At 47.1% G+C, this 19,757-nt stretch overlaps 1 protein-coding gene across 1 annotated transcript in view; it reads right to left on the bottom strand.

The window, feature by feature from the left end:
- Nucleotides 1-19,757, bottom strand: part of Dmbt1 (deleted in malignant brain tumors 1) — a 170,912-nt gene that overhangs the window by 28,295 nt on the left and 122,860 nt on the right. Inside the window, exons 31-38 of the mRNA XM_048791448.1 lie at nt 15,270-15,423; nt 13,252-13,469; nt 11,308-11,625; nt 7,318-7,504; nt 4,772-4,989; nt 3,765-4,076; nt 1,378-1,531; nt 365-582 (exon numbers count right to left, since the gene is read on the bottom strand). Of these exons, the coding sequence (XP_048647405.1) occupies nt 365-582; nt 1,378-1,531; nt 3,765-4,076; nt 4,772-4,989; nt 7,318-7,504; nt 11,308-11,625; nt 13,252-13,469; nt 15,270-15,423 (1,779 nt within the window). The remainder of the gene's footprint in view (nt 1-364; nt 583-1,377; nt 1,532-3,764; nt 4,077-4,771; nt 4,990-7,317; nt 7,505-11,307; nt 11,626-13,251; nt 13,470-15,269; nt 15,424-19,757) is intronic.

Raw genomic sequence — 19,757 nt, 5'->3', positions numbered from 1 at the left:
TTGGATTGCCTACTTCACAGAGGTCACAAAGGGCCCTGAAGTCCTTCTGTAAAGTGAAAATCATCAGGTCCACCAGCACTGTGGCTGCTCCCAGGGAGAATCGTGTTCTCAGACACAGTTTTGACTAAGGAGACTCCAAGCAGGGCTGAGCAGCCGACCCTGACATCAGAAGACACATGCGGTGCCTTAGTGCAGGGGACTGTGGGTGCTCGGCCAGTTTCTCAAGCCACTCCTTGGGAGATGTGACTCCCAGAGGCCTTGGGAAACTCTTTTAAATCCCTGGTGCCCAGTCCCCCGAGGAGGGCATCCAACTTCACTGTCATTGTCAAGCAGGGCCAGGTGCTGAAATGACAGAAGGACTTACCCGTGTCATTCTCGTTGTAAACTAGGGACTCATAAGATGCGTAGAAGCCCATGTTGGTGACGATTGCGTCGCTGTGGAACACCACGGTCAAGCGATTGGAGGAGGAGGTAAATACTGGGGTTGTCCCTGAACAGAACCTCCCCAGGGAAAAAGATTCACTTTGTGGGCCATCGAAGACTTCGATGAAGTCGTAGGGACAGCCGTAGAAATTTTCCATTCTGTGAAGTGAAAAGTGGCATTCAAATTCCATCCATAGGGACTTTTCACCCAGTCGGCAGTGACCCAGGTCAGCTCAGGAGGGGTTGGGAAAGCTACCTGAAACCGACCGCTCTTCACATAGGTTGGAACCTTCCCTACTGACCCTACTGACATGGGCAAGAGGGACCTTCCTGCTTCAAATATCTTTAAATTTTTAAAGTTATAACTCAATAGCGTTTGTTCCTTATACATCACAAGCACAGGGAACAGAATTTAAGTGGTGCTGATGACTTATGGTGAAAAGTGAAAATCTCCTCCTGCCCCTGACTAGCCCCCCCTCACTTCTTTCTCCTTCCCAGAAGCAGTTCCAGTGAATGGCTTCTTTTTATTTCCTTCCAGAGACTGCCGATGCACAGACTATTTAATGGTCTGTGGTTTCTTGCAGCCCATTTTATATCAAGACCCACTATGTGCATGACAGCAACATGTGGATACATGGAAATCTACTTAATGATCCCCTACTGATGGACGGTAGACTGTTTCCAATCTATTACTACTATGTGCAAGTTGCCATGATTATTTTCAGTGCACATGAGACTCTCTGTAGACCTAATTCCTGGGGCTGGAATTGCTGGGTTAAAAGATCTGTACATTTAAAATTTTGACTTTAAAAATTCAGGTGGAGTTCACCTTTGAGGATTAAATATGGGAGTTTTTGTTTGTTTATTTTTGGGAGGAATGGATGGAGGAGAACAGATAAACTGCTGTACATAACTGCGTGACAACATTAGTGAAAGTAGAGAACATTTACTTACTTGACCACTTCAAATGTCAGTTTGATGTGCGCCCTGGTGTCCACTTGTATGTCCCAGGCACATACCACATTCGTGGGGTATTTTTTAGGATACCAAGGACTGGAGAAGGAGCCTGAGTTATTTGTGAGCAAACCACCACAGTGGAAGTTGTCATCTGTGAGAAACAGTGAAGAAGCCCCATTAGGAGGGCACTGACTTTTGCTGGAGTTTTGAGCCACTCCAGGGGGACGTGATGAGAACAGAAGCAGGAAAACACGGTCTAGGGCTGCTTCTGCAGAAAAGTCAGCTTTGCAGACCCTCCCTAAGCTCCCAACACTGTCCTCCTGGGCCGACGAAGACCATTCCGGTGTTCTTGTGAGGAGAGGATGATTGTACACAGGGTTGGACGGGCTTTATGGACCTTGTGCACAGACGGGGCAAACCAGAGTAGCCTTTCTCAGTATAGCATGTTATACAACAGCTTGTATGAGACGATCCCTTGTGGTATTTGTTAAAGTAATGAATTGGGAGAACACGAAACTGATCAAGTGCCCTAGATTCCTACAAGCACACCAAAACTCAGCTCATTATGAATGGTCTTTGTCGATCAGAGACTATTCACTGAACCCTAACTAGGCACTTCCCGCTGAAATGATCTAAAGAAGGCCACTGCCCAATTCCCAATCCAATATTTTCTTTGCTTTGCTTCTGGGTTCACCCTATCAAAGTCTTCCCCTCAGTGGAGCCCCCGAACCACTCCGGTTAGGAGATGTTCAATTCAAAATGGCTCTCTGTTCAAATAAATTCTTATAAAATTTTAAGATACCAAAATTATCTTTTGATGATTATATACAAATCCTAGCTGACATGAAGATCAAGGTTACATAAAGCATCCAGTGTATGGCTGCAATATTGGCCTTGGTATGGAAGTGGTTAAAGGGCTCTGTCCAGCTACTTCTCAAATACAAAAGGAAAAAAGGACATTTGTCCAGTTACAGGAAGAGTTGACATTGAAGTGAAACACACACGGGACCACATGGGGAGCTTGCATGAGCTGAAGTACCTATAAAGGGACTGTCATCAGTGACACCTGTGAAAATACAGAGCAAGAGTAACACCATGAGTGAGGGTCTCTGTCCAGAACACTCCTTTAAAATACTCAGAGCACTGGCCTCCAATACTAGGATTTCTCTGTCCCCCAGTGGACAGAGATGACTCTGGCTTCTCAAGAGCTTGGACCTTCGAACACCAAGTGTGCGGATGGGTGTCACCCATACAGCTCGTCCAGGGCTGGCCTGGGGTTCTCGTAGTCTCGCTCCCTCCAGCATCTCACACACGGCCATGGCTGCAAGCGGTCAGCCTTCTCTTCGCAGCAGGTACTGGCTCAGAGTCCCGGTGGCTGACAGGTTGTATCTCTGGTGAATCTGCTCCTTCCCTCCCTCTTGCCTTTCTTCCCACCTTCTGCAGCCCCTCGGCCCCACCATTTTGTCAGTCCTAATGGACTGCACTGCTCTTGTTAATTAACCACGGAGCACTCCACTGGACTGTGCCCCAACCTCAGGATTAAACAGTAGCCAGGATTCACATACACCAGGGACCTGGCAACTGGTCGAACCATATGGAAAAACAGTACCTGTTGGTCCTCCCTTTGGATTGCCACCAATACCTATTCAGAAGTAGGTGAGAGAATGAGAGAGGATTGAGTAAGGTGTTCACACAATTCATGAAAAAAATCGAGCACTTTGTTCAGGATCAAGCATATTCTATTCTGGGCAGTTGGTGACATGGTGTCGAAACTCATTAGAGTTGGTTAAAAGATCAGTGCCTCCTGGTGAGGGAGCACACTTTGCTCTTGGGGACTCAGATGCTACATGTTTGCTTTTGACAAATTTCTGGGTTGACTGGGCTTTCCTGACGGGGTGATCTGTCCTGAGCACAGGGCCTTGGCGAGACCATAAGACCCGCATGTGATCTTGGACAGGACAGTGCTGCCTTGTCAAGGGCAGATGCCTGTAGTCTCCATTAGAGGCTGGGAAGATTAAATGGGAGTGTGAGGGCACAGGTTGCCACAAGAGGTTGGCATGGCTAAGCACTCGATGGGCACTGACTCCTCTTCCTAGTCAGGAGAGCAGTAATCACTGATGCCCTGGAGGTCCCTCCAGGAATAGGACATCTGCTGAGACTAACCCTCTATTGAGTCACCTCAACTTTCTACGGGGAGCCGTTAACATTTTACAGATGCCGCAGTCGAAGAAGGAACTAACTCTTAAGCAAATTGACTTAAGAAGCTGGCCTGACGCCCAGCGCTTGCCTGGACTCATTGCCTGCTGCTGTTGACATGTCCCTTCCCAGAGGCTACCATGGGTGACATCCCCCCTGAGGTGTGTGGTGTGCTCACAGGTGCTCACCGGAGCAGATGGCGCTGGCGTCCTCGTGGTGCCCACAGTTGTGGGAGAGCCACCCGTTGTGTGTGCACTGCCACACCTTGGCCTCGTTCCCTGTGCACCGCACGTCATCCAGCATGATGTGACCAGTGCCCCTGTCAAAGTAGCTCTGAGCTGGGGCTGACAGGGCCTCGCCACAGCCGAGCTGCTGGCACACCACCCTGGCGTTGTTCAGGTCCCAGCTGTCATCGCACACCGTGCCCCAGGTGCCGTTGTAGAAGACCTCCACCCGGCCCTCACACCTGTGGCTGCCGTTCACTAGTCGCAGGAACATCTCTGGGGACAGGAAAACGGGGGCTTCTGAGCTGTGGTGTTGTCCACAACCCTAGGACCTTCTGCAGGTAGAAAGCGTTTTCTGGCACGTGGGCACGGGTTCCCCTGCTGGACTCTGAGCCCCTAGGAAGTGTGTCCCTATGTCCTGATTTACCTGGAATAGTCTTGGCCATGAAGGGGAAAGATCAATCAATGCCTGCTAATTATTGTAGAACCTCTTTTAAACTCATAAAAGTATCCCAGCTGGACAACAACTTACACAGCCCCCAGGCGTGAGCCACCCGAGTGCAGTGACGTGTTCCCTGTGCCTTGTGGGAGGACCTCAAAGAACTGGAAATGATCTGAATGGTTTTGTACTGAATTCAGCTGGGAGCAGGTGGGCTGCTAGTTGCAGTTTCCCACAGTTTTGGTCCAGATTGATTTTCCTTCCCTTGGAGAAGGAGGCTGTCATTTGGGTCCTTTACCAACACACATAGCCAGTACAAGATAGGAGACCTTGGCCATCTGTTTCTTCAGTGAGGGTGACACTGGGTGGCAGAGCAGGGGTAAGGACGGTGTCTGGGGCTTGTGTGGATGTCACTAAGGTTGTCAGCAGTGGGGGTGATTCCTCAGATTAGATTCAGAAAGTGCCTCCTCTCTTAAAGGGACAGGATGCGAGTTAGACATAATTCCTGTGAGGCTCATGTCAAGATACTCACCACTCTCCCTTTCATCTTGCGGAATGGTGTTGTACAGAGCATAAAACCCCGTGCTGGTGATCATGGCATCACTTCTGAACTCTACGGTCATGATATTCGAAGACGAGAGGAATGTGAGCTCTTCCCCAGCACAAAATCTGCCCATGGAGAGCGAGGCAGCTTGCCGTCCATCAAACACTTCCACAAAGTCATAGGGACATCCATAGATGTCCTCTAGTCTAGGACGGGAAGGCAACGTTAGACTCCCAGGAGATCTGGGCAGGCATCCTGCCATCTTCTCCTAACCGGCCCCTGCTAACCACATGACCTTGGAAGGAGCAGCCTGAATCTGCCTCCCACCCGTCCCTCCTGGGACCACCCAGTTATCCGACTCCCATCTCTCGCCTGGTCCATTTTAGTGACCTCCCACCTGGAATCCTGGCTCTCAGCTTCCCCCACCCCTTTTCTCTGTACCTTAAGTGTCTCCTTAATGTCCCCTGACTCTTTCATTTAAATCCTGCCACTCCCTGGGTGGTGGTCAATGTTCATCAGGGGCTCCTGAGTCATAATCAGGAAGACTCCTGAGGGTGGAGAAATAATGAGAGCTGTAGAAAGCTCCAGGCCTCGTTGGGTGGACTCTTCCCCCCAGTGCCCCAAACTGCCTGGTCCAAACCAAATGCTTTCACCCAGTTTCCATCCCACCTGGATGACCAGAGGCTTCTTGACCGTCCCCTCCACTGCTTCCCCCTCCTCACCCTCTCGCCCACAACTGTAGACGTGTGCATTTTTCTTCACAGCACTTGTCAACTTATTGCTACCTGAGATTGTCCACTTAGTTTTTGGTTATTTTGAGCACTGTCTTTCCCTCTAGGATGCAAACAGGATGGAAGAGGGCTTGTCTGTCTTGTTTGGTGTGATAAGCCCACTCCTAGACCAGGCCCCCACAGAGTGGGGCTCGATACACATAAGTCCTATAAGTGGTAAAATCTCTTCAAGTTCAGAACCTCATTGTGAATCATAACTAATTTTATGTCTTGAGAAACAAAAAGCAAATATTGATAAATCTAGACTTAAAAACATAGAACCCTCCCAAATTAGCAACTGTGCTCTAATTCTAGGCAACACATTAAATGCTTTCTTGATTGTGTGCTTCAGAACTGTAGTAGGAACTTTATGTTGTAATAGCGACCTTTTCATTAGAGGGGATGTGAGACATTACAGTTCTTTGGAATAACTATTTTCCAGAAGTGATAAAATGAGATGCTGTGTCTTAATAAACCATTAGAACTTCAAATTTCATATATTTGAAATATGTGATACCAAATCTCCTCACATGATTTTCTACAAATAAATGCATATTGAATGAATGGATGATGAACATAGATTGCTCATCATGTGTAACCCCTGATGTTCATTTATGTCCTCTCTAACCAAAATGAATTTATCAGCCAGGAGACACCAGTGGACTCCACCCTTTGTTCTACTGCCTGCCCTTTTTATGCTTCTGAAGACAGCAGTTAGCCGTTCAGACCCTGTGCTGCTGTGGCTGATGGTCGCAGGCAGGAAGAAGCAGCAGAGATCTGAGACACACTGCAGGACAAAGTCAAGAAGAGAGAATAACCCAGATACAACCAGTGTAGACAGGTGGGAAGGTGATTTTTTTTTAAGAAAGTTACTCATGTGTATGGTGTATGAGTGAATATATATATATCTCCAACTGGCCCTGCACACCTGTGGGTTCTGCACCTGAGGATGCAAATCAACGTGGATCACAAATACTTGAAAAAAAAAAAAAAAAACGCCTCTGTACTAAATCAGTCCTAAAACTGCAGACTTTTTTCTTATCTTGATTCCCTAACATTACAGTGTCCCAGCTGCTTGCATAGCATTGACTTTGAATCAGGTTGGTCAGTCATCCAAGGTGATTTGGGGTACACAGGAGGATGTGTGGGTTCTGATTTATTAGAGGATTTGAGCATCTGTGGGCCTGGTAGCTAAGGGTAGGTGGGGGACCCAAAACCAATCCCCTGTGGATACTGATGGTCAAATGTATACAGGGACATATAAAAATACATCAAAATAGGATAAATTCCTTTAAAATGGGTAGTGATTGGAGAAAGAAGTAGGAAGTGTGAGGTTCATAAATAGAGGAATAAATGAGCTGCTCAATTTGTAGAAGAGATGTGGTAGAAATTCATGGAGGGAAGAGAAACCAGATTTGCCTTGGGTGCATCAAAGGGAACAAAGACGGGGCGGCGGGGAAGAGCAAAGCAGATCTGGATTCAGCAGGGGGAAGCAGCCTGTGTCTTTGGTGATCTGGCTGAGGTGGAGGGGTGAGGTGTTTGGGGGTGGCCACCCCGCAGGGGCTCCAGGGCCCTCTGTTCATGGGTTATTCTCTCATTGCAAAGGAAGTTGAGCTAAATGACTGAAAGACCCTCACAGCCCAGGTGATCAGACCAGTTCTCACCTAAATGTGAAAGGATTTGAGCCACAGAAAGGCTGCCTCTAATAGACCCCGGGTCATATTCCACCTGGCTTTTGAAGTAGAGAGAGGCGAGGCCACTCACCTAAGGCTTGGGATGGTCAGCTGTATGTGGAACTTCTCAGCCACATGTATCACCCAGAAGCACTCCACGTCGGTGGGGTAGTTTGTAGGATACCAAGGACTGGAGAAGGAGCCTGAGAGGCTCGAAAGGACTCCCCCGCAAGAGTTACTTCCCTCTGTGAGAGCAGAAGAGAGACCGTGGTTGGCCTCTATGGGCATGCACCCTGCATTTTCCCAGATGCAGGAACCAGAATTCCATCAAGCTCAACAGCAGAATCACAAAAAGGGGAGGGACTATGCTGGTCTGGGCATGGCTGTGGCTTGGCTGGTGTGGGTGGTACACCTCTCAGGGGGCATGTGGGAGGATGAAAGTGGGACCTTACAATCAACAGTGGGTGAGACTGGAAAAGGACTGGACACATGCAGGTGACATGTGGGTGTGTCCAGGCTGTACTTCTTTAATGCTCTCCCCAGGTTCCTGTCACACAAACCAGCTCAACTCAGGTGTGGACAGCCCATCCCTCTGTGAGGGCTTGATCCCACCCATTCCTCCCCCTCATGGCAGACTGGACAGTTAGAAGTCCATTCTGCTTTTATGAATTATCCAAATGATCTCACTTGATGCTTTATAGGCCATGATTTCAATGAAGAGGGTTACCTTTTGGTATAGGCACTTGAGCAACAGCAGCTGCAAAATACAGAGAAAACCAGGAGAGAGCTGAGCATCATAAAATCACACTTGCAAAACAAAGGAGGCTGGGGAGGGAATAATGGAAATACATTGGACTAGTGGGGAGGGGACTAGGAAAGACAGTAGAAATAACTTTCCTAGCCTTGTATTTGTCCACATGACCAAGGTAACTCCTCATTGTGTTTGACTACAGAGTGGGAACCTCATAGAATAAGTTATACTGTGTGTATGTATATCCTGCCAAAATACATTCTACTGTCATGTGCAACTAAAAACTTAAAAAATAAAAAATTCTTAAAAAATCACACTTAATTAAGAGCAAATGAATGAACGTGTTACTACTCTTGGGTTTTACTAAGTAGTGTGGACCCTCTCTCTTTTCTCCCTGATCTAGGGTGGAGCTGGTCCATTTCTTTCGATGGATTCACCAGATAATCACAGACAGTGTCCAGCGGCGTGACATCTTTTCTCGTCTGTGCTTGGTCCACCAAACCCAAGGGCTGTCCTGAGACTGATTGGTCACTGTGAATGACCCACAGTAACATCACTGGGCTTGTTGACCATGCCACTGTGTCTGTAAAAATTGATCAAGTGCCAGAATCCAAGAGGAGAAAAACCAGAATCCTAGAGCCAGGGGCGGGAGGGGTAGGCTGGAGGGTCCTGTGAAGGAAGGTGGGCTTCAGGGCTGTTTAAGGTCCCTTCTTTCTCCTTTCATGCATCCTGTTGGCTTTGATTTCTATGCAGCACGTATTTCAACACTCAATATCCCGTATTCTCGGTCCTCTCCCCACAAGGCTGGCTGAGGGCAAGGGATTTTTGAAAGCATGTCCTTTGGGATGTGCCACCTGCCTGAGTTTACAGGAAGGCTTGGTGGGAGGGAGTCTGAAGCACTCAGGCAGAGGGTTGAGAATCCCTTTACCCTGTCATCTTGCTCTGCAGCCAGCTCTGCTGCAAGGGGCAGAGCAGTGAAGTGAGGGATGCTGTCCACTTTCCTGTCCTTTGTCCTTTGCCCAGGACAGGTTTGGGGACCAACAGAATGATTTTTGTTCCAACCTTCAGCGTCTCAGAAGCAATTTTCTTTTGTTAAATGCCTGATACACAGTATTTCTCTCAGAAAATTAAATGGCAAAAGTATTATATTTTTGTGCCTAGATAGAGGTCTCATGCTCTATCAGTAAGTGGTTTGCTGGATCAATGCTCACAGATGGACACTATTTACGCACAAACGGTCCCGTTCCCACCCCCCACCCCCAGTTTCTTTTTTCCCATGGCCCATTCTCTTCTCCAGTCAGCGAGGCCTCTATGCTTCATAAAAAGGGATCTTGGAGTACAGGGAAGAAAGAAAGGCCCCTGAGGTTTGAAACCCTGGGCTCCAGGAGGACTCAGGTGCAGAATCAGCTGAAGCACTGAAAGCCCCACCCTCCCTTCTCCTGTCCAGGCCTCCTCCTCCCTGACCCAGGCTACAACAGATTCCTCACCAGGGAAGAAGAGGAAAGCCAGGAGGAATCAAAGGGGCTCAGCTATTCGTAAGACCCTGAGAAGGGATCCTGTATGCTCTGTCTTCCCTCCAGGGCTGCTATAAAATTGTGGGTCCCATTGTGAAATGAAAATGTGGGGCCTCAGTCAGGGATGGAGAGATCACTCTCCTCTTTCCACAGGACCACTGCTCCATCCACAGTGAATGTGGAGCCCTCAAGGGATGGTGATGTCTGTCCTGGGGTGCACACAGGCCCTGGATCAAAGTAGGTAAGAGACCTCCACTAAGTTTCCACAGATGTGCCATGGTGCTGTCAGCCGGGTAGGGACAGCTTCCACCCATCCTGGGGGCCCTGAAACACCATAGGATGCACCCTCAATCCTGGCACCATCCAGTGCCCAGCCCCCAGTGGCAACAGTCAATGGCAGAGACAGAGAGGACCTAGGCCAGGCCCTGGGAGCTGGGGTCAGGGAAGAAGGCAGCTGAGAACCTGTCTTAGAAGCAGAGGGAAGAGGCAGGGCCACACGTGAGCTGAGTCTAGATGGAATTGTGAGTTTGGGAGAAGGTCATTGCAGCTCGTGACTTTGAGTAGGTTACGAGAAGTTCTACTCTGTTGTGTTGGATAAGCCAAGGAATCCAAGGCAGAGCCCCCAGATGGTTTGTTTCCTTCTCTCTCTCTCCCCCGCCCCCCCTCTCTCTTTGGTGCTGGATATTGAATTCAGGGATGCCCTACCACTGAGCTATATCCCCAGTCCTTTTTATTTTTTATTTTGAGACAGGGTCTTAGTAAGTTGCTGAGCCTGACTTTGAACTTGTGATCCTCTTGCCTCAACCTCCCAAGTTAGGATCACAGGTATGAACCACTGCACCTGCCCAAATGGTTTATTTACCAGAGGTCTGTTACTGAGCAGCGGGAACAGAGTTTGCCATTGAATGCACCTTTGTTTCTGTTTGTTTCTCTGCACGCTTTCATTTTCTAACCCACGTCCCTGAGATGCAAACCTTTCTACCTTCTCTCCTCTCCAGGTTGACCCTCTCCTCAGTCACAGTGATTGAACCATTCTTCTTCTCTCTCCTCCTGTGCCTCCTTGCTCTGCCACTAGACAGGGCGAGTTTTGAAAGTAATTCCATTTGGGAAACGTGACTCTTAGTCCCTCGTCTGAGCTACTGGCTCTCAACCTGAGCCGCACATTGCATCACATGGGGAGATTTAAGTATTAGTGATGAGTGGGAGTCACCCCAGAGGTTCTGGATTTGACTGGTCCTGGGTACAGTCAGGACACAGGGAATTTCAGAAGCTCCTTGGATGGCGGCAGTGTGCAACTACAATTGGAATTCAGTGATCTGGTCACTGTTCACCAGGGTCTTGGTCAGGACACCGGTCAGATTCCTCTTTAATTTTGCAGAAATGGAAATTCCCAGTGTTGGACCTACCTCTGGGTGTAGGAGTCACACCTGTAGCCCAGTTCCCAGCACCTGCATGTATGGAAAATAAGCAAATTTAGTGATCTAACTTAAATTCTATGAAGACAAAGAAATGGCTTTCTAGGGTGGGCAGGTCTGAAGCAGGCAGGCCTCATGTTACCTAAGTAAGCACAAGGATGCGGCTTTCTTAGGAAAGACACCTAGGAAATGTGCAGAGAAGAGGACCAGCCAGTTGAGTGGTCTGGTGTGCTTATCCTCAGAACAGTGAGCCCCTCAGCAATCTCTGGCTACCTGGCTGAAGGGATGTTCATCTGATGGCCACTGTCCTAAGATTCCCTGGCCCTACTGTATCTATGCATGGTCTCCATCTATCACTAAGACCCCTCATAAAAAGAACCCACTGTGAGAGGGGAGGGTACCTGAGCAGACAACACCAGCATCCTCATGATGGCCACAGTTGTGGTCTGACCAGCCAGAGCTGGGGCATTGGCCAAGGTGGCTCTCACTTCCTGAACACTGGATGTTGTCCAGGAGGATGTCTCCAGAGCCTGGGCCAAAGTGGGCCTTTCCAGGAGCAGCAATGGCCTGTCCGCACTCCAGCTGTCTGCACACAACCTCAGCTTCCTTCAGGTCCCACAGGTCGTCACACACGGTGCCCCAGGACCCCTGGTGGAGGACCTCCACGCGTCCTGAGCACCTTCCAGAGCCGCCCACCAGCCGCAGCACTGGTCCATCTTCTAAACAGAGGAGGGTTTTATTTTTGAATTTTGAAAGTTTAATGTAGGAAGTGGCTTCTAACTCCCATGCCATGGCCAAGGCCGACAACACAAGAGCCAAACCTTAAAGCTGTCTTGGTTTCATAATAGGCAGAAGGGCTTAGAGTGAGACAGAAATCGGGTTTGAATCCCAGTTCTACTGCTCTCTAGTTGCGTAACTTTGACAAATTGTTTTGTCTCTCTGAGCTTCGGTTTCCTCATCTGTAACATGGGAGGTCCAGCAGCACCTACCTCAGAGGGCTGCAGGGATAAATCAACCAGGATGTCCACATGAAGGACACAGCTCAGCCCCGGCAACATGGTCACAGCAGATCTTTCCATGTGGTTCTCTGTATCAAAATGCCTAGCTACTGGGGAAGCAGATTCCCAGCTGCTCTTCTTTGGTGTGACTTGGATAAGTATAGATTTAGTCTGGCTGTGACTTCATTGAATCAAATGGCAATGGCAATTTCTGGGTCAAAGGGCGGTGGCCAGTTGGAATTACCTGCTGCCTCCTGGCGCTACCCTAAGGACAGCCTCTTCTTACTGTGCCCACAATAAGGCTCCTCCACTCTGCTCCAATATGTCCAGCTCTCCCCTGGAGGCCTTTGCATCTGCTGCTCTCTCTGCCTATCATTCCTCACATGTCACCTCCTCAGGGGTACCCCTTCCCTCAGGCACTCTCTACTAGGCCACCTGCCCTTTCTTCCCAGCCCTTATCTGCACCTTTTGTCATCCCTATCCCCAACTCCTCCTGTCTATTTACTTGCTTCTCTTGTCTTGAGCCTCTCCTCTTTCTGGCACCCACACTGGAACACAGGGCAGGGAGCCGGTTCTGTTCTGTGCCACACACTTCCAACAAGCCTTGAGCATGAAGAACCTGCCTGGCTATTATTTAATGAGTGAATTGTGGTCATGAGTCAAAGAGTGGTCTTGATTGCAAATGCTGGGGGTTCCTTACCCCAGGGCAGGGTCTCAAACCCGCCTTTGAAGGTCAGATAAGAGAAATTCCCTTCACAAAAATCACACAAACTCAAACTGCAGCTGGGGACTTACTACTTGGCTTTCTGAAGGCCTAAAAGGATTACCAAGACTCCCCCTGGACTCTCTGAGCACCCAAGTCCCTAACTGGAAGGCAGCGTGCTTTCAGATTGAAAATTGGGCTAATGCTGGAATGGCTGCTTATAGGGCCATGGATAACAGTGGTCCTAAGCCTCTCCTTGGATGAGACCAGGCACCGTGTGTGGAAGTAGGAAATGGACAGGTGGTAGAGAAGAGCGCCACCTCTAAGGCGCCCATGTTTCAGCACTCTGGACAGTTCCCGAGATGCTGACAATAGCAGATTCAGCCGGAAGACACTGCATAGCTTACAGCTGTCCCCAGGATGGTTGCTGCCTGGCCATTTACACTCTGGGTACACATCACTACTTTACTGTAGCTTGCCACATGGCCCTCTGTGGGAAAATCTAGCAGGTACTGAGCAGGGCGGATGGAGCGAAGAGTGAGGATCTTTGCAAACAGAATCCCAAACCTCTGTCATAGGGGAGCCTCTCAAGTGGGAAACTGCTCAGTTATTCACAACATCAAAAGCTACCGGAGGCTTCCCACCTGACTCCCTTTCACCCTGTGCAATCGCATTGAACAGAGCATGAAAGCCGGTGTTGGTTATCATCGAATCGCTGCGGAACACCACCGTCATGATGTCTGAGGAGGAGAAAAATAGCACAGCTGCTGGGGCACAGAACTTCCCCATGGAGAGCGAGGCAATCCTGGGGCCATCGAAGATCTCCACCGAGTCATAGGGACAGCCGAGGATATCTTCCAGCCTGCGGGAAGAGAAGTGGAAGGTAGTGGCAGGTTAGAAGCTTCCTAGATGTTAATGCTCCAAGTGTGACAATATAGAGCTCGAATATGTGGATTAGAGCTTAAGTTTCACACTAACATAGAAATATTGATTAATTTTTTCAGATGCTTTCCCAGAACTCCATTTTCTTTCCCTGAGGAATGTATGCAACATATTTATGACAGAAGTTTTAAAATCTTAATTGGCCAGTCCCAACCTGCATAAGACATTAACAAATAAAAACAATATTTGTTATTACTGTAATAATACTGCAGCTAAATCAACAGTCAGATCACCTGATGATCAGCATGTAATGGGTGTCACAACCAGATCTCCCTACCTCTACGATTCACAGTATCTTCCATAACATCCAAATTCTTAGGAGGAAAAAACTTGATTTTAAAATGAAAGCAATAGCAGCATATAGAAGGGTATTTGCACTATGGCCATTTATTTATGGGGGATATGATGAAGAGTGATGCTGAGGAAATACACAGCCCACATCATGATAGGCCGGGGAGGTGGACATTCAGGCTCCCCCTTCACTGTGGGATAATTACGTCCCTGTGGCTTCAGCCAACAAAGATAACGTGGCTTAGGACTTTATTATTTTGTTTGTTTTGTTGGACCGTCTGCATCCATGGCTTGGTGTAGTCATGACTGATCAACAGTTCAGAGCCTGGCCGAGGCTGGGTTATCAGGGATCCACAGCCTCGTCAGCGTGTGCGTCGCAGGTGTCATGTACAAGAAAGGTCCTGTGCAGACTCTGCTTGAGGGATCACCGATCAGTGAAGAGCTGAGTTCCGTGTCTGACAGACCTGTGTGGGTTGGCCTTGGGAAATGTATTGTCCCCTGGGAGTCAGTTTCCTCACCTCTAACGGGAATGACAACGACATCTATTTGGGAGCTGTATTAACCCCCAAAGCATAAAGGTGTGCGGGACAGTGTGGGCACACAGTCATCCTTTAAAAAGTCAGCTATTATGTCACTGAGACAAAAATATGGCAGTGACTAAGGACTACACCTGTTCTCTTCATGTCAGGATGAGACCATGTCTTTTCTGTCTCCTTTCACTTTGTGGAACACTCAGAAGATACACGTCCCTGGGCTGGAGTAGTGGGCCAATGTGTGCATAAGGAAAGTCTCCTACTGTTTGTTTAAAATTTAAATTTAAAAAATAAATTTTAAGAAGAAAACTATTGGCACTCAGTGTATTACAAGGGAAAATGTGTTGAGTATTTTGTGATAATTTTAGGGGAAAAAAAATCAAAAGAGAAACTATCCAGGGAAGGTCAAGTGAATATGTTCACCAACAAAGTCTCAAGCTTACAATTCTGTAAATATTTCAATGAGATTGATAAAGACACATTAAAATGGGTTAAAAAATCATAATATAGACTTTGTATCCCTCATAAATATTTTCATATGCATATGGGAGGTGGATATGTACCTCTAATCATTCACCTATTATTTTTCTCAAAGGATTAGACCCATAAAACATGATAATTATTTCAAAGTTACCATAAGGTACTCATTTTAATTTTTTACAGGTGTTTCATACCTGGTAAATGAGCAAAGTGGGTTAATAAGCTACTTACTGAGTTTTTTAAGCTAGAAGTGACTCAGTGCATAACATTATGAATGTAAGCCAAATTTGACTTGGAAAGATGGTAGAGTTTTGTGTTCTTCTGGGTCCACCCTTAACTGTTTCCCACTAAAAGAGATATCTTCATCATAATTTTACAACTGATATTGTTATGTGAATATTTAAAAGTTTTCTTACTTCAAACTTGGAATTGTGAGCTCTATGCGGAATTTTTTATCCACATGAATTTCCCAAACACATTGGATGTCTGTTGGGTAGTTTTCTGGATATTGTGGACTAGAAAATGACCCAGAGAGACTAGAAATGACCCCTCCACAAGAGTTACTTCCTCCTGAAACAACAGGAAAGAAAAGATGTCAGGATGGTGTCACCCAGTGATCCAGTGAAGTCCAGTGGCCTTGTCTGGCTGGACACACAGAGCCATCTGAGCTGTCTTTAGCCTTCATTTCTCTTAGGAAGGAGAGTGCATTCAATATGATTCTGATGGGTCAAAAGTGTTAACCATTCATGAAAATTCCTTGTCTTTCCCTCCTCATTACCACCTGATAGAGAAGTGTGACCTTTGTCCTCTCTGCCTACTGCCTCCTTCCCTGGGGTTTTGCATGCTGGGAGAGAGGCCGAGCAGATCTACTGACTGAGAGGTTGGGAAGGAGAGACAAAGAGGTTGTGCACCCATGTAGGGGAGAGATTGGGGGGTCTGGGGAGCAAGAGGCACTAGAACAACTCTGGGGTCTGATGAGTTCGAGATGAAGGGAAAGGGACATGGAGCACTGCTTGGGGAGGCTGTGACTGGGACTCCCTCGAAGTACTTTTTCATAACTTTTCCCTGGTAGATTGTGTTTCCTTTAATTCAGTTGTACTCACACTGGAACTTGTAGTTTTTTGGACTTATAAGGGTAAACAAGATAACAGTGTACACACATGGGTACATTTAAAGCAGCATGACACGTAAGGAAGCAGAGACTTAGAATATCAAATGATCTTGGAGGAAGCTTGAAAACACAACCAGCTTTATTGACCTTGTCCCTACATATTGTAAAGTTGCTTAAGTTTTCTTCTTTCTGCTCCTCTGGCCAATTTGCAGTCCTATCACAGTCCTGCAGATTGCTCGTCCTTCCTGAGATGGATGTTGGGAAGTGGTAGCGCTCCTGGTTGTCCTAGAGTTTTATCACTAATCACATCTGTAGGTCACAATGACAGAGCCAGGTCAGCCTGACACTGAAGCCCCCAAGAACGGAACTCCCTGTACTCTCTCCACACATGTGGCAGGGGATGGTGGGCTGCTGTCTCCTCTCTACAGGACTGTTCCCAAAGAAGGCAGGCTGAGCCCGGGCCTGACGGGCTCAGGAGCCACATTCTCATATCTCTCGTCAGCCTCCTGCCTACTCTGATCTGCTCCTATCATTAAAAGTTCAGCATTTATATACAGATGTAATGCAACTCCTATTAAAATTCCAGTGATGTTCTTCATATAAATAGAAAAAGCAGTCATGAAATTAATTTGGAAAAATAAGAGGTCCAGAATAGCCAAAGCAATCCTTAGTGAGAAAAGTGTAGCAGCAGGCATCACAATATCTGACCTTAAATATACTACAGAGCTATCATAACAGAACCACATGGTATTGACACCAAGACAGACATGAAGACCAATGAAAAAGACAGAAGACACAGAGACAAACACACACAAGTACATTTGTCTCCTAGACAAAGGCATCATAAACATACATTTTAGAAAATATAGCCTTTTCATCAAATAATGCTGGGAATACTGGGAATCTATATGTAGCAGAATGAAATTGAACCTCTATCTCTCATGCTGCACAAAATCCAACTCAAAGTGGATCAAGGACCTAGGTTTAGACCAGAGGGGTTTGCACCTACTAGAAGAAAATGTAGGTCCAAATCTTCATCATGTTGGCTTAAGAACCAACTTCCTCAATAAGATTCCTAAAGTACAAGAAGTAAAATCAAGAATCAAATGGGATGATATCAAACTAAAAAGCTTTTTCACAGCAAAGGAGACAATCAAGAATGTAAAAAGAGAGCCCACAGAATGGGAGAAAATCTTTACCATCTGCACCACAGATAGAGCATTAATCTCCAGGATATATAAAGAACTCAAAAAACTTAACCCTGAAAAATGAAATAACCTGATTGATAAATGGGCAAAGGAACTGAACAATCACTTCATAGAAGAAGAAATACAAATGGTCAGCAAATATATAAGAAAATGTTCAACATCTCTAGCAAGTGGAGAAATGCAAATTAAAACCACACTGCAATTCTATTTCCCTCCAGTCAGAATGGCAATTATCAAGAATACTCATACATTGCTGGTGGGACTGCAAATTGGTGCAATCACTCTGGAAAGTATTAAGGGGGTTCCTCAGAAAACTTGGAAGGGAACCACCATTTGACCCAGCTGTCCCACTCCTCAGTCTATACCCAAAGAACTTAAAATCGGCATTCCACAGGGACACAGCCACATCAATGTTTGTAGCAGCTCAATTCATAATAGCTAAGCTATGGAACCAACCTAGGTGCCCTTCAACAGATGAATTGATAAAGAAAATGTGGTGTATATACACAATGAAATATTTCTCAGCCATAAAAAAGAATGAAATTATGACATTTGCTGGTAAATGGATGGAACCCGAGACTATCATGCTAAGTGAAATAATTCAATCCCCCAAAACCAAAGGGTGAATGTTGTCTCTGATATGCTTATGCTAACACACAATAAGAGGTGGAGGGAGGAATATAAGTTCTTTGGATTAGACAAAGGGGAATGAAGGGAAGGGAGTGATGGGAATAGAAAAGATAGTAGAATGAGTTAGATATAACTTTCCTATGTTCATATATGAATACAAGACTGGTGTAACTCCATGTCATGTTCAACCAAAAGAATGAGAGCCTAATTAGAATAAGCTATACTCCATATATGTATAAACATGTCAAAATACATTCTATTGTCATATATATCTAAAAAGAACAAAAGGAATTTTTAAAAGTTCAGCTTTTAGAGTTGCAGCAGAGAAGCTGGCCCCCTTGCCAGTGTCTCTTTGAGCTACATCCTGAGCAGCAGCCTCAAGTCTGCTCTGAGGGTCTCTTGACAGGGAATCATTTCCACTTACAAGAAGTGATTACCTGCTATGTGATCCTGAGAAGGTACAGAAGGACCTGGAAGAGAAAAAGAGGAGAAAATAATGACATCTGGGGGAAAATGTTCATTCTCATCTACAAGTTAGAGAAGCAGAAAGGTTTTTCCTGGAAATGTCAAGGACTTTAGTGTAAATCAAGAAGAGTTGGTGGTACAAGTGAATGTCCTCAGGGGCCTGTGGCCGGCGAGAGCAGGTCACACTTTCTTGGTCAGGTCACATGCCTCCTGTCAAGAGATGGGGTCTAGTTTCCCTCCCTCGAACTGCCTGGGCTCTGGGACTGCTTTGACCAACAGAACATGGCAGAAGGGGTGGTGATGTGCCTTTAAGGGACTGGCGGCTTCTATTTCCTGTCTCAGAACACAGGCTTGCTCCTGTGGCCCTACACCATCTTTTTGTTTTTGGCACTGGGGATTGAATCTAGGAGTGCTTAACTACTGAGCCACATTTCCAGCCCGTGTGTGTGTGGGTGTGTGTGTGTGTGTGTATACTTTTTTTTTTTTTTAAGAGATGGGGTCTCTGAGTTGCTCAAGGCCTCACTAAGTTGCTGAGGCTGGCTTTGAACTCGAGATCCTCCTGCCTCAGCCTCCTGAGCTGTTGGGATTACAAGCACTGTGCTACTGGATCCAGCATGACACCAACTTTTAAGACCTCTGACTGCCCTGCAGGAGGGACCCTGTTAGGAGCCCCTGAGACCACGTGGACAGGAGCCCATCCTTCCAGCAGCCCACATCCAGGCACACCAAGCATGGGAGTCAGCCACCAGAGAACACCATGGAGTGACCCTGCTTGACGCCCAGTGGAGCAGGATCCCCCACTGACCCCAGCCCACATTCCCCGCCCACAAACCCATGACCTGTATCTAAATGGTGGCTGCTTCAGCCTCTAAGCTTTCCGGCAGCAACTGGCAACCAGATGGCTCCTCTCACTTGCCTTGTTCTCCTTTCCCCACTGTCCCTGCAATTTACCTGAACTGAGAAAACTACAGTTTGAATACCCAGGGCTCTCGCCCCTAACCGTAGCCCTCGAGCTTTAGACAGCCCTCCTTCTCACTCACAGCCCCCCACGTAGGGCTGGCCTTCCCCCAGAACACCCAGAGCACATCCAGGGCCCCTTCAGGCAGACGCAGGAGAGAAGCTTCTCCCAGGGCTTGTGGCTTCTCTGCAGCTGGGTGGGTGCATCCAGGTGCATCCAGGTGCATCAAAGGGCAAGGGACGGCCTACAAACACCCAGTGCTGCCTCTTTTCAATCAAGTTATGTTGGGCAGGCTTTGGGATCTCCCTAATCCTTTTATTTTAAGAATAAATAAAGTAATTTATCTGGAAACCCTTGCACCACACCTGTGTTGAACAGGTGCTTGGAAGTATTGTCACAATGAAAGGAAACACCAGTGTCACATCGGAATTCACTGAGCGTGTGTTGGTCTGCTGTTTTCTAATTTCTGGTTTTATCACAGATGGATATCATTCAATCATTAAGTCATAAGAGCTGTGCAAGCAGGAAAAAG

Source organism: Marmota marmota, unplaced genomic scaffold (assembly GCF_001458135.2).
Source record: "Marmota marmota marmota unplaced genomic scaffold, marMar, whole genome shotgun sequence".
NCBI lineage: Eukaryota > Metazoa > Chordata > Mammalia > Rodentia > Sciuridae > Marmota > Marmota marmota.
Note: the sequence above shows the minus strand (reverse complement) of the source record. Positions and strands in the feature narration are given on the sequence as shown.